General features: G+C 34.1%; 1 protein-coding gene across 1 annotated transcript; it reads left to right on the forward strand.

The window, feature by feature from the left end:
• Nucleotides 1-7113: 7113 nt before the first annotated feature.
• On the forward strand, nucleotides 7114-11186 carry LOC105261725 (uncharacterized). The gene is made up of 6 exons (XM_059127297.1): nucleotides 7114-7568; nucleotides 7630-7961; nucleotides 9786-10281; nucleotides 10314-10589; nucleotides 10620-10980; nucleotides 11036-11186. Exons 1-6 carry the CDS (start codon nucleotides 7385-7387, stop codon nucleotides 11175-11177), a joined length of 1791 nt encoding a protein of 596 aa, XP_058983280.1. The 5' UTR covers nucleotides 7114-7384; the 3' UTR covers nucleotides 11178-11186.
• Nucleotides 11187-14464: the final 3278 nt, after the last annotated feature.

Consider the following 14464-nt stretch of genomic DNA (forward strand, 5'->3'; position numbering starts at 1 on the left):
ACTACTCTTTTGTATATACGAGTATACCTAAAATGGTCGAATTCCAAAAAATCTTAATCCCAAAATATCGCACAAATGTTGAAGAGTGTGCAACTTGCACCCTCTATTTAGGTTTCTAAGCGATGAAAACTTTTATAACGCCGATATACTTGTTTTCTATTTTAGCTCTACTTTCATAATCTGGTGGATTTTCCTTGCATTTGTTGCAGTGTATTTGTCTTAAAGTGAAAAAAATGTCCAATTTTCTGTCAATTTCGAACATCCTAATATTTTTGGGCATTTTAGTGTAACTGTGAAAATTAATGTCTTTCTGGTACATAGAAAAAAATTAAAAATTGAATTTGGACTTTATATACCTCAACATTCTCTTAAGCGCTTTTATGAAATAAGAGATGAAGGAAAACTTAAAATGATATTAAAACATGTAAGCAAAGGCTACAGTCGAGCGGGGCCGACCGTTGAATACCCTACAACACTATAATAAATGATACAGTTTATATAGGCGAGATACTCGAAAGAATTCCACTAGATATTGTGACAAATAATAAGAGAAAACTATCAGGTTTCGTTCTCTAATTTTCGAATAATAGCAACTTTAACTAATTTGCACATTTCCAATTTATTGGTAAATGTTTCACGTAAATGGTCTTCCTAGATCTGGTACCAATATTTCCTAAAGACCTATAATCTCTCAGAAGTGGCAAAAGATTAACATTTATTATTGGTTTTTGACTGAAACGCATCTATATGAGATACAGACATTTGACTATATTCTTCAACGAAATCAGCGTTAACGAAATAGTCAGAAGTGCGTCTTTCCTGTATTTCTGAATTCTCTAAAAAGTCACTGGAATGGTCATTTTCGTATTTTGTCTACAAAAGTTGGCAAACTTTTTCACACATTGAATATTTTTGGATGGTCATCCAAAACTGCTTGGCTTTTGCAATGCCCGGTAACCCCCATTCAAATGTGCGTAAGGATCGGGCAATAATTACGACCTGCTGACAATTTTGCAGTTTTTCGGTCCATTTCAACCCCTAAATATATTGCGATCATCTCCAAAAAGAGTGGGCTTCTATTCTGACCCTCATCTGATCCCCATGCAAAATTTCGTTAGGATCGGGCCATAAATGCGATCTGTATATGATATCCTGATATCCTAACTACTTAGCTGTAGAAATATTAATTCAAAATGAAAATATGCCAAAAATGTGACAAAATTGAAAAAAAAATTTGAGAAAATTCTACAAAATCAATATTTTCATCTTTAGAGAGACATTTTTATGCGATTTTTTAGACGTTCTTTCCTTCCAAGAGGCTATTCTGAATTAATGAGAACTGTCGAAATCAGTTCAGCCGTTCTCGACATATAAGTGATCTTTCAAGTATATCTTCTTTGATAGACATATATATTGCACATATTTTGCTATATATCCGTTTTGTTGGATGTTAACATCAATGTAAAGATCAGAAGTAACCTTGTCATGGCTTTGTGATTTTGGCGGGATTTAAAATATTCGCGGTTTAATAAAAAAAATTGAATTTTTTCAACACAAAATGTATGGTCTATTTTACCCGCTAAATATTATCCGATGACCACCCAAATTGGTAGGCTTCTTCCCCGCCCTAAACTCTAGCTTCATGCGAAGTTCCGCGTCGATTGGTCTATAATTGCGACCTGTATAGCTACTGCAAAATCTGTCATTTTTTCAGTTTTTGGTCCATTTCGACTAAATATTATGCGATCATCTCCAAAACAAATAGGGTTCTATTCTGACCCTAGCTCCACCTCCGTTCCAAATTTCGTGAAGATCGGGCCATAATTGCGACCTGTAGAGTGATTACAAATTAACATGGACAGACGGACGGACATACATAGCTAGATCGACTCAACTCGGCGAGATAGGAAGATCCATATATACTTTCCTATGTGGGAAATCAATATTTCGAGGTGTTACATAATTTTTGGCCCAATCAAAGTTATAATACCCCCAACACATAGTGTTGTAGGGTATAATTATTTATCAAACACATATACGAAATTTGTTAAAAAGCAAACTAAACTTATCCAATCAAATTTAGCATGCATTTTCATTGTGAATTTTAGGTAAATGTTTTTAATGAGTCGACAGAGTATCTTCCTATATCCGCATATGATGACTTAATATCTGATTTTTAAGATGATTTTTCATTTATGGGTTACCAATTGTTAAAATTATTTGCCATTTTTTAATCAGAAGCCATGTTATGAAAATCTTGCTTATGCAATCATAATTTCACTTAATTTCACAGTACCTCCAACAATGTCAATAGACATGTTCGTTCCAATCACTGACATTTTATGCATTCACTTACGAACAGTTCAAAGCACTTTATAAATAAAAAACAAGTAAGCAAAGGCTACAGTCGAGCGGGGCCGACCGTTAAATACCCTACAACACTATAATAAACAATACAGTTTATATAGGCGAGATACTCGAAAGAATTCCACAAGATATTGTGACAAATTATAAAAGAAAACCATCAGGTTTCGTTCTCTAATTTTCGAATAATAGCAACCTTAACTAATTTGCTCATTTCCAATTTATTGGTAGATGTTGCACTTAAATGGTCTTCCTAGATCTGGAACCAATATTTCCCAAACACCTATAATCTCTCAGAAGTGGCAAAAGATTAACATTTATTATTGGTTTTTGGCTGAAACTCATCTATATGAGATACAGACACTTGACTATATTCTTCAACGAAATCAGCGTTAACGAAATAGTCAGAAGTGCGTCTTTCCTGCATTTATGAATTCTCCAAAAAGTCTCTGGAATAGACATTTTCGTATTTTGTCTATAAAAGTTGGCAAACTATTTCACACATTGAATATTTTTGGATGGCCATCCAAAACTGCTTGGCTATTGCAATGTCCGGTAACCCCCTTTCAAATGTTCGTGAGGATCGGGCGATAATTACGACCTGCCGAACAATTTTGCAGTTTTTTTGGTCCATTTCAACCCCTAAATATATGGCGATCATCTCCAAAAAGAGTAGGCTTCTATTCTGACCCTCATCTTATCCCCATGCAAAATTTCGTAAGGATCGGGCCATAAATGCGATCTGTATATGATATCCTGATATCCTAACTACTTAGTTTTGTTAGCTGTAGAAATATTACCAAATGTTTAATTCAAAATGAAAATATGCCAAAAATGTGACAAAATTGAAAAAAATATGAGAAAATGTTACAAAATCAATATTTTCACCTTTAGAGAGATATTTTTATGCGATTTTTTAGACGTTTTTTCTTTCCTGCCAAGAGGCCATTCTGAATTAATGAGAACTGTCGAAATCAGTTCAGCCGTTCTCGACATATATGAGATCTTTCAAGCATATCTTCTTTGATAGACATATATATCGCACATATTTTGCTATATATCCGATTTGTTGGATCTTAACATCAATGTAAAGATCAGAAGTAACCTTGTCATGGCTTTGTGATTTCGCCGGGATTTAAAATATTCGCGGTTTAATGAAAAATTTTGAATTTTTTCAACAAAAAAGGTATGGTCTATTTTACCCGCTAAATATTATCCGATGACCACCCAAATTGGTAGGCTTCTTCCCCGCCCTAAACTCTAGCTACATGCGAAATTCCGCGTCGATTGGTCTATAATTGCGACCTGTATAGCTACTGCAAAATCCGACATTTTTTCAGTATTTGGTCCATTTCAACCCCTAAACATTTGGCGATCATCTCACAAAGAAATAGGGTTCTATTCTGGCCCGACCCCGACCTCCATTCCAAATTTCGTGAAGATCGGGCCATAATTGCGACCTGTAGAGTGATTACAAATTAACATGGACAGACGGACAGACGGACGGACGGACATACATAGCTAGATCGACTCAGCTCGGCGAGATAGGATGATCCATATATACTTTCCTATGTGGGAAACCAATATTTCGAGGTGTTACATAATTTTTGGGCCAATCAAACTTATAATACCCCCAACACATAGTGTTGTAGGGTATAAATACTTAATGTTTTATTATTGTTAAAATTGAATTCATGTTGACTCTGTTAATGTGCAAACAAGCCAATTAATTTGACAATAAACATATGGATGGATGGATAGGTAGTAACAAATGATTAAAACATGTGTCTTGTGCGTGCATTTAATGATACGAGCTCGTAACGAAAACTATTTGATTGACGCTAAACTTAATGCACCTTTTGAAGTATGCTCTAACATAGAGGCTGAGATAAAAAACTGCAACAAAGTAAAACGCCATAATTTTCACATTTTCTTTTTAATTTTATTGAATGAAAGCAAAAAATGTCGAAAATAGCATCAAATATTAGAATAAGTTTAGATTTGTGCGAAATGGCCTTCAAAGGGCCAATGGGCTTGAGGTGATCGACACTTTGTTATTTCTTAGTGCCAACCTTGCTTTCCAAAATACTCCAGACACAATAGTCGATTGGTAATTGTGCGCTGGAAATGAAGCGAAGAACCTCATTTTGTAACCATTCTCGAGTGTCGCGTGCTAAGTGCGATGGTGCTGAGTCCTGTTGGAATGTCCAAGGTCTGCGGCCAAAATACACCTTCCAGAATATTTTTCGCGATAATATTCGGCATTTATTCTGAGGCCACGGTCGATTAATACAAGCGGAGAGCGACCTTCGGCTGTTATGGCGGCCCACACCATCACCATGGCCGGCGATTGAGTTCTGGTGGCCAACCGAAGGTGCATATTTTCAGCTGACCTCTTTGGCAAGTAAACACGATCATTTTGTTTATTTACAAACCGCTGAGCAACGAATGTTTTCTCATCGGAAAAAAAATTAAATTTGGCAGTTCACCACTTTCGGCCAACCGAATCAACTCTTTAGCTCTTTTGAGTCTATTTTCTTTCGGTTGTTCTTGCACGTTTTGGAATTTCAATGGCTTTACACCGAGCTCATTTTTAAATATTTGCCGAATGGAATATTGCAAAATGCTCAGCTCACAAGCCATTTTTTGTCCACTTCAACGCGGATTTCGATCAAGTCGCTTCTTTACTTTTCGAACCATTTTTGATGATGTTGATGTTTTTTTCCGTCCACTTCCTCGACGTCGGGCTACGCTACCAGTATCACGGTAATGAGCGATGGTACGAGACACAAAGGATTTATTCAAAATTAAATGCTGGAGTGCTCTAACGATAGCCACTTGTTGTTTTTCCTGCCAAATATAAAGAAATCACACTATCACGCTTGAATTCCATCTCGAATAACTTTTTTTTTTCTGAAAAATTCTCACAAAAATTTTGTAAGCTTGTAAACAATATAATGACCTGTCATTGGAATAATTTTAACAGCTGTCGAACGAGTGGCTTGGAAATTAAAGCAGTCTGAATTTGGTTGCAGTTTTTTCATCTCACCCTATAGTTACTAGTGATTATTGCAAAAATGGTTTTGGACTTAGTTCAGTGTTATTGAAATGGTGATATTTAAAAAAAAAACTGTTGTAAATTTCGACAGGCCTTCTAAAATCATCACAGAAAATTGGATTTACCAACAATGACATTATTCTGTCTTAACCGAAATTCCAAATTTCCCCCAAATCTGGTAATGTGTGTTAAACCCTTGTTAACCATATCAAGAATAGTTTTGGAATTTGAAACTAAAAACATGCAAAATAAATAAAATGGTAGAAAATATGAAAAATCTCATTGAGAGACATCTGTCAGAATGAGAATATCCAATATTTCAACGGTTTTCCTATTATTTATGACATTGGTAGTCTTTTGAGGGGAAGACTATAAGCAAAGACACATCTATGATTTGTGTCTTTGCTCTGAGGTGAATTTCGAGTAGAAATGGTTTTTGGCTGGGAAAAGTGTATTATTGTTGGAAATTGCTACTGACTACGGTGGTGACACCATCTATTTGCCAAAATGAGCCAAGAAGTAATTTTATCGAAATTACGGTCCAGATTTAGATGTAGCTCCCATTTATATCATTATCCGATTTTAAGTTTACTGTGCACCAAATCGTTAATATCAGCCTAAACTAAATACATTTTAATACATATGACAAAATTCGGTCGGGAAAAAAGTGTGACAAATTTGGTGACACACTTGCTATAGGTTCCATATATATTATTATACGATTTTGTATTTAAGCCCACCACACCCGTAAAATGCACTCGTGTCTTTAAAACGCATAACTCAAACCATTTCAGTTAATTGAAATAATGTTTTGAATTAAAAACTAGTTGGCGTAGACGAGGAAAAAATCTCAAGCCTCGGTCGAACAACTTTTGGCGGGTTTTATAAAAATATGGGACGAAAAAATCGATAATTCTCACAAAACTTCCGAGTCGGTTTAAGTAAACCTATACATTTTTGCGGACGCATATTTGATTTCATATCATACCTGCAGCCGGACTTCGGTTCAAATATTAGTAGACCGTGCCGTCCCCCCAAAAAAAAATTTCCGAGATCAGGGAATATATACCTATCTCTGGACTGGAGTTGATTATAGTAGAAGAAAATTGGTAGATTCATCAACACTTGGGAACTGTGATAAGTCAATAATTTTAGGATGTTTTTTAATTATGTAGAATTTTATATGTTTCTTATACGAGCCAATTGGAGGTTGTTATGATTTGCATTTTCAACTATTTTTACAAATTCGAATAATTTTTTGTTAAAATTTCAATTTCCAGTCCCAGCAGCTGCTACCTGCATTCTTATACCGTCATAACTTTGAATAATTTTTCGTTCAAAAATTTCAATTCCCAGACTCAGCAGCTGCGTCGATAAGACTACCTGCATTCTTACACCATTATAAATTTGAATAATTTTTCGTTCAATAATTTCAATTCCCAGTTCCAGCAGCTGCATCAATGCGACTACCTGCAGTCTTCTACCATGGAGTTGACCCAACCAGTGTCGTGTTCCTCTGGCTTTACATTTTTGCATAGTAAAAGAAGACGGACAGACGTGTCAAGGCTGGTGAACATTAATGTCCACATTTTTAAAAAGTTTGTTTGGAAGTTGTTTTGGTACGTATTTTTTAATAACTTTAATTCCAAAATTCATTTCAAAGTTCATTGTACCAGCAGCTGTGTCAATGTGGTAGTCTCAAATTAACTAGTTCCACAAATCCATTTTGATGAATCTTCCAGCTGTTTGTGTTTTCCCTATGTTTATTTCGTAAACAGCAGATGTTACCAGCATTATGCATTATTCTCATTCGTAAACATTATCTTTATTCATCAGCCGGCCAAACGTCAGGTTCTTGATGGTGTTACTCCCATCAAACGTATAAAAAATAAATATATATTGCATATAGGGACATCTTTTACGAATAAGGAAGCGATTACAATCAAAAGAAGGTGTCTTAAAATGTTTCCATCAGTCAACAAAAGTTTATTAACCGCCAACATTTTGCATTTCTACAAAGATGTGAGCTGTGAAGAAGATTTAGAAGATGTTGGGAAATATTTTGAAGGTAATGGAGCATTTAATATCACCGAAATTGTTAGGAGGACTTTTCCAGAACATGAGACCCCGGAAGCTGTCTTAAAAGGTAAGCTGTTCAAAGAGAAATGCTAGCTTTTGAATTTAACAGAACTTCATTGCATATTTAGCTATGGACGCTTTCAAATATGAAGATTATAAACGACGCTATACTGCTATTTCATCGATATTCAAAAACACACCAAAAATGTACCAGCAGCTACAACCATATGCCGAAATGAATTGGATTGGTACAAACAGCTCAATTCTTACGAAGTTAATAAGTGAATCTAAAGGCCTTAAAAAGAGCAAAACTGTGGAGAATATATTGATATTGACCTCACTAATGGAAAACGCTCTGGCGAACATCTATTTTACTGAAACCAATGGCAAATTTCCACCACATTTATTGCGGGATCTGATAAGCACCCCGGAGATAAGGAAGGTTCTTGGTGCAGAAATGGTAATTACTAATTTTGGAAAATGAAAAAACAAAAATATTAAGCCATTAATTCCACAATTACAGTATAAATCTAATAAACTATGAAAGTAGGGCTAAACATAGAAGACAAGGTATCGGCGTTATTAAAGTTTACATCGCAAAGTATGTTGTAGGTCATTCACCTGTGGCGAAAGCAACAACAACAATTTTTGCAAAAAGAACTGAAGTGACAGGGTGACTCAGATTAAGGGGTGATTAGGCAGCCCCATGATTAATAAATAAGTGGGAGACTTGTGGCGCGGCACTTTTAAATAAATTGAAATATTGAGAAGATTTGGAAGAAAAGATTTTGATGGTTAATAATGAACGTTTTGATTAATGTCTCGATGCCGTATATGGTTAGGAAAAATGAATGAAATTTGAAATCAGGGGTGATGTGAAATAAGTATTCACAATAAAGATAAAATGAATTACCAAAATAACAAATAGATTTTGAAAAGAATGGAATAGAATTAAAAATGGTTTAGCAAAAATTGGGTTTTGTGGAATATTAGCATCTGAATTTATGTGTTGCAAGTTTATATTTGTGTAAGAGGTAGTGACAGTGATTTGTTGAATAATCGTGTTGTAAAATGTGATGTGTGTTGCTCCAACAGGAAATTCGGACGACTTATAAGTCTCCAGGTAGCACCAAGAATTATCTTTGTTAGTTTGCACAATGGCAGGAAATTACCTTTTTTGTTGGTGACAGATTGGTAGTTGTGTATTGTCGGAGGAAGCCAGAAAAATTCCAGAAATAATTTTAAGCCGTAAGAAGCAAAAATAAAGTTAAGCAAATCAACGTGTGTAAAATCATTGCTCAGGTAATATATGTCTAATCGTTGTGTATTTTTGTATGTGACGTCTAAGAAATCAGCAATTTTATATGTATATGTAAGGTGTGTAAAATCACTGCTCAGGTAAAAGATGTCTTACCGTTGTGTATGTTTGTATGTAACATGGTACAATAAAAAGGTAAGGTAGAGGTAACAGCTGATTACAATTTTTTTCTAAGTGTGCCCGACTTCTGCCAATGTTGTGTATGTATTTATTGTTTTGAAAAATGAAAAAAAAATATATATTTTCACAACCAATGATTGGAAGACACATGAATTGTATCTCGCGCATTAAAGCTATTAACCAATATAGCCATGAAATTGAATGTTTGAACAGTTAGGATCATATTTTTGAGAGAAAAATCGAGACATTTTATTCATTTTTTCGCGCTTTTTAACTCATTTTAAAAATGAGGAAAAATATGAAAAAAAAAATGAAAACAATAATTTTGAATGAGTCTCACAGGAAGCGGGCATAGCCTCAGGGCTGTATTTTTGTAGTTTTACGAAGCCTCCTTATTGTACCATGGTATGTAAGGTCTAAGAAATTGCCAATTTTAAGAAAGAAAGAAAGAGAAAAAATTATAAGTCAACAAATTCAAGTAAAGTACCACGTTTAATTTAACAAAGGATAGGAGGTGTTGCGATCATCTTGAGTCCTTGTGATTCTATTCTATTTGTTAGTTCTGGAACCTCTAGTAGAATTTTATGACAAATAAATTTGTAGAACATTAAGATAAGCTACGATGCTCTTTTAAGTTTTTAATATTTTGACAAAAATTTGATATTTGTTACCTTGTTAGTGGATTTAAAATTTCTACCAACGTCTCTGTATAAGTTAATTTTGAGGAATCTTAATTCGGATATTTTAAAATTAATTTTCAATTTCATAATCTATTGAGTTTTTTGTAATTATTTCTGTGTGTTGCATATTGTTATTTTAATAATACCTCATTTACAATTTTTACAGGTTATTTTGTTGAAATTATTAATGGGCTCGCCAAATTCGATTAACATACGCAATGTGGTATGGCATGGTTTCCCAAAACCCCATGAAATTCCTGATTACTACGAAACTGTTTTATTTACAACAATATGCACATTGGGTTTTAAATTCGAGGAAATAAAATACGTAATTAAAGAACGGCCTTTGGTTAAAGATTTTCTGCAGCCTCTACAGCACATAGATGATAAATTTAAGTCGAAAATAGTTGATATTAAAACCCATGAAGAGAATATGAAAAATATTCATAATGAGTTCGCCAAAGATTATATAGAATTTTGGACGACTATTTGTAAATATTATCAAGAGGGCCGATATATTAATATGATTATATTAATATTACCACAAATTGAGCTATTGCTTCGTTTGCATTATGGACAAGTCAACAATGTGGATATAAATGCCAAATTGGATGAATATTATATCACCATGGATACAATATTTGAGGCAGAAATTGTAAATTGCAAAACTGGCGATAAGGAATGTGATTGCCAGCCAACAGAATATTGGATTTTGATTTATATCCACAATTTGAAGGGACTTTTCATTTGATGTATGATATATTTTTCAGTCCAAATGGGTGCCGTTTAAGAGACAAAGTTAGTCATGGTGAAGTGGATTATTTAGCGCTTAATAACTCTGAGTTGGCTTCCATCACATTGCACATTTTCCTGAATTTATTAGAGCCTTTAGATTTCAACAGTCTTTTCAATAATGAAAGTAAATTACATTTGAATAGTGTAAACAAATATTTATTAAAAGAGGTGCATGGAAGCTAAATAAATTCAAAAATGTAATTTTGCAAAATGACTTCAGGTGACAACTTTCAGGTTATATTAAATTTGCCAACCAGAAAAGTTTTGATATTTCAAAGACCTAACAAAGAATCTGAACTTATGTTGCTAATGAAAGTGATACTGGATAATATCGGGTGTACACTCGATAACTATCAGGAAGCCATTGAAATACGTACAGCACAATTAGCCCAACGTGAACTTCATTCGAAGAGAAGAAAAACTTTGGAGAAAATGCAAATGTCGTTACCACAAATCTACTCTACTCTGGCAGTGATGTTTAAATCTCTAATCAATTTGTTTAATTTACTACAAAGCAATCACCAATTAGTTTTTAAAGAAGCGGATATATTTGATAAAACCTTAAGGTAATAAAATAGAGTATATATTTTGGATGTATTTATTTAATATATTTATTTGCAGATATCTAAAACACTCAAGAACAGTATCAGAAAATATGGTCAAGTATTCTCATTATGAAAGTAATGAATGGATTAAAGCATTGGATTTGTGTCGTAAATTTCAAGAATTTTACAATAAATGGTTTATGTTTTCAACAAGCTGACCAAAATAATGAGTATGTGAATTAACATCATCAATACGATATTGTGGACCTATATAGACAAATCTATGTCTGAGGGTAAAGTACTCACAAGGAACTTCTTGTGTGGATTTTCAGGTAATTCCATTGGAAAATGTGGATAAAATCATCAAAATACCGAATATCAGTGGGTACCGTTATATGATATCGTCGACCTATATAGATAATTCTCTTCCGAGGTATAAAGTACCCACAAGGAACTCCTTGTGTGGATTTTCAGACAATTCCCCCGTTATATGGGGGATATACGAAATCGTTGATCTATATAGACAATCCTCTTTCAGGGGGTGAAATACTCATAAGGGTCTCCTTGTGTGGAATTTCAGACAATTCGATTTGAAAAATGTGGCTTAATATGTATACTTTGTTCAGTCTAAAATGATTATTTCAATGAGTTACAAACGGAATGACGAACTTAATATACCCTCCATACTATGTATGGTGGAGGGTATAACAATATAAGCAGTATACATTTTTTTTTAGTCTGTGAGTTCATAATTTTTATCTATATATGCAATCGTAAACTCCATATTTCTTCTTACCAAAAGTTGGAACAAACCATCACTTAACTGATAAAAATTTAGCCCTACGCAAATATACCCAAATTGAGTGAAGTGGCCCACCGAATATAGTTTCTGTAAGACTCCAAACAAGCCCCCTAACGTGTTTCATAATCGTCGCAACGAATTTGTAGCCGTGACCAAAACCTTATTTCGATTGGATACAAAGAATTGACCATATACATCAATAGATGTCGCTGAAAACTTTCATGATTCTTGTATGGAAACCCGTCAACAGGTTATATGAAACCAAGGGAGACACCGGGCAGAATAGAAAACACTAACCACACACTGCCGAGAAATATTAACGGAATACACAGAGCAAGGACGGTCAGAAGAAAAAAATAGAAATAATACTATGAAAAGCCCAACCTGTTGAAATTACGATAGAGTTATTAAAAATTAAGCTTTGAAAATGCACACAGGCATTGATATTATTCTAAGGATGTTTGATATTGAAAAGATTGGATCACGCTTAGACGAAGACCCAATATAACGATACCTCCTCATGGAGGTTTCTAGTCCAATATAAATAAATCTCCTGATTTGATGTATTTTGAGGGTTCGACCTATTTTTCAATCAAATTAACTGTAATTTTAAATTTTGGGCTCTCAAGGGTTGTATATCTCTTTGAAATTTTCAATATAGGTCCACCTTTTGTGATTTTCGGTATTTTGAAGGGTTCGGTCTCTATTTCCAATAAAATCAGCTGTAATTTAACATTTCAGGTTCTCTGTTTAACTCCTTGTAAAAATATTCAACATGGCCATATAAAGGACTTAAGGGATTTTGAGGATAGCCGATTTGGCCAGGTTTCGCATAGTGGTGAAATCAGCTTGATAAAGCAACCCCACACTGCTTAATAAAGCAACCCCACACCCTGCCTATTGGGTATAAACTACAGCATTGTTGGAACCAAAAGGAACTTCATCCAATTTCCATTATAGATACGATACGATCTAGAGGCATCTGAAAATAGGATAAGTGTTGTTGATGGAACACTAAAAAGGCAAACCCATCAAAGGGGAGTTTCTCGCCTTGATTGTGGAGTTTCCTTCAGGTTTTTGTAATTTGTATACTCTTCATGGAGGGTAAATTAAGTTAGACATTCCATTTGTAAAACCTCGAAATATAAATTTAAGACCCCACAAATTAGACCTATTCTTGATCAACATAAAATCCAATATCGATTTAGCGATGTCCGTCCGTCTGTGGAAATCACTCTAGATACCAAATTAAATGAAGTGGGTTAATAAAATTTACTCAGATGTGTGTTAGGTCTGCAGGACTGATAATGGACTATATAAGTTCACGTTTTGTTATAGCCTCCATACAATTTTTTTTAAGAAACATCCTTGTTTAGAGCTGACAGTCCTCATATTACTATACCTCCAGATATTCGGTACTATAATGGTTTGTTGCAAGCTTTTCACTCGAAATATTTCAAATATAGAATTTGAAGTTCCTAATAGGTACAACATCCTATGGCAGAAAATTGCATATGGGGGCCCACGTATTCATATAGCCCCCATATAATGGTACCTATCTATATTCGGTATTTTGATAATTTTAGATATATTATTCACTGGAATTCTATGAAATTTCGTATTTTAAGTTACTAATGGTTACTACAGCCAGTCACCGTCAGAATTGTCTATACAGGCCCAAGTCTTCATATAACCCTCATGTAATGGTATCTACCTATATTCAGTATTTTCATAATTTTAGCGGCATTATTCACCGAAATTCTCTCAAATTTCGTATTTAAAGTTACTAATTGGGTACTACAGATGGTCACCGAAAATAATCTATGCCTCCCTATATTCGGTATTTTGATGATTTTAGTGACATTATTTACCGGAATTGTATCAAATTTCGTATTTGAAGTTCCTAATGTGACTTACGACGGAATTGTCTTGCATTTCGTATTTTAGTATCGCAATTACCTATGAAAAAATTCATATACAAATCCACGTATTCGCATAGACCCCGATTTAACGGAACTCCCTATATTCCGTATATTTGATATGACATATATTTTTCATCGGAATTGTATAAAAAAATTGCAAATTCCATCCATTCGTCCCCGCCGAAGATACTGCTTTTTTACTTGTTAACAGAATATTTGATTTAGAACTCGGTCATGAACGTTTATAAGGACATGCAACCAGATTAGAACGGGATATTTAAGTTGTCTCTTGATGGTGCATCAACAATTGAGCCATCCATTTCACAACGGGTAGGTGAAGAGGTCATATCAGGTCCGACTGAGTAGGAAATCAGTTCCGACGGGAATGATGAACCTATTTGTAATGTATTGATGGTTGAGCACCTCATCGATGGATGGCCTCGAATTTGGAAAGAAGTTCTAGACTTTCAGTGCCTTTGTCATCCAATCTCCTTCATAAAGCCCACGACCTTTATTTAAAATTAAAAGACTTAACAAATTAATAGTTTGCAATTTGTCATTTTCAAGTCTGGAAATCTGTCAAAAGATTTCCACTCTTTCAGTTTATATTTTAAAGTAGTTTCAAACATTGAAATAGTCCAATATTTTAAAACTAGTCTTTAAGTTTTTTAAGAATGATTTTAATGAACTCAAACAACAGAAATCGTACATCTTTTTAGGTTCTCCGAAAAAATTTTATATTGAAGGCTTTAAAATATTTTGATTGGTTAAATTTATATTA

Source organism: Musca domestica, unplaced genomic scaffold (genome assembly GCF_030504385.1).
Source record: "Musca domestica strain aabys unplaced genomic scaffold, Musca_domestica.polishedcontigs.V.1.1 44, whole genome shotgun sequence".
Lineage (NCBI taxonomy): Eukaryota > Metazoa > Arthropoda > Insecta > Diptera > Muscidae > Musca > Musca domestica.

Coding starts and splice junctions, on each gene's coding strand:
- LOC105261725 (XM_059127297.1), top strand. CDS start 7,385: ATGTTTCCATCAGTCAACAAAAGTTTATTAACCGCCAACATTTTGCAT. Junction 7,962..9,785: donor AGGTTCTTGGTGCAGAAATG/GTAATTACTAAT, acceptor CAATTTTTACAG/GTTATTTTGTTGAAATTATT. Junction 10,590..10,619: donor TTTATTAAAAGAGGTGCATG/GAAGCTAAATAA, acceptor AAATGTAATTTT/GCAAAATGACTTCAGGTGAC.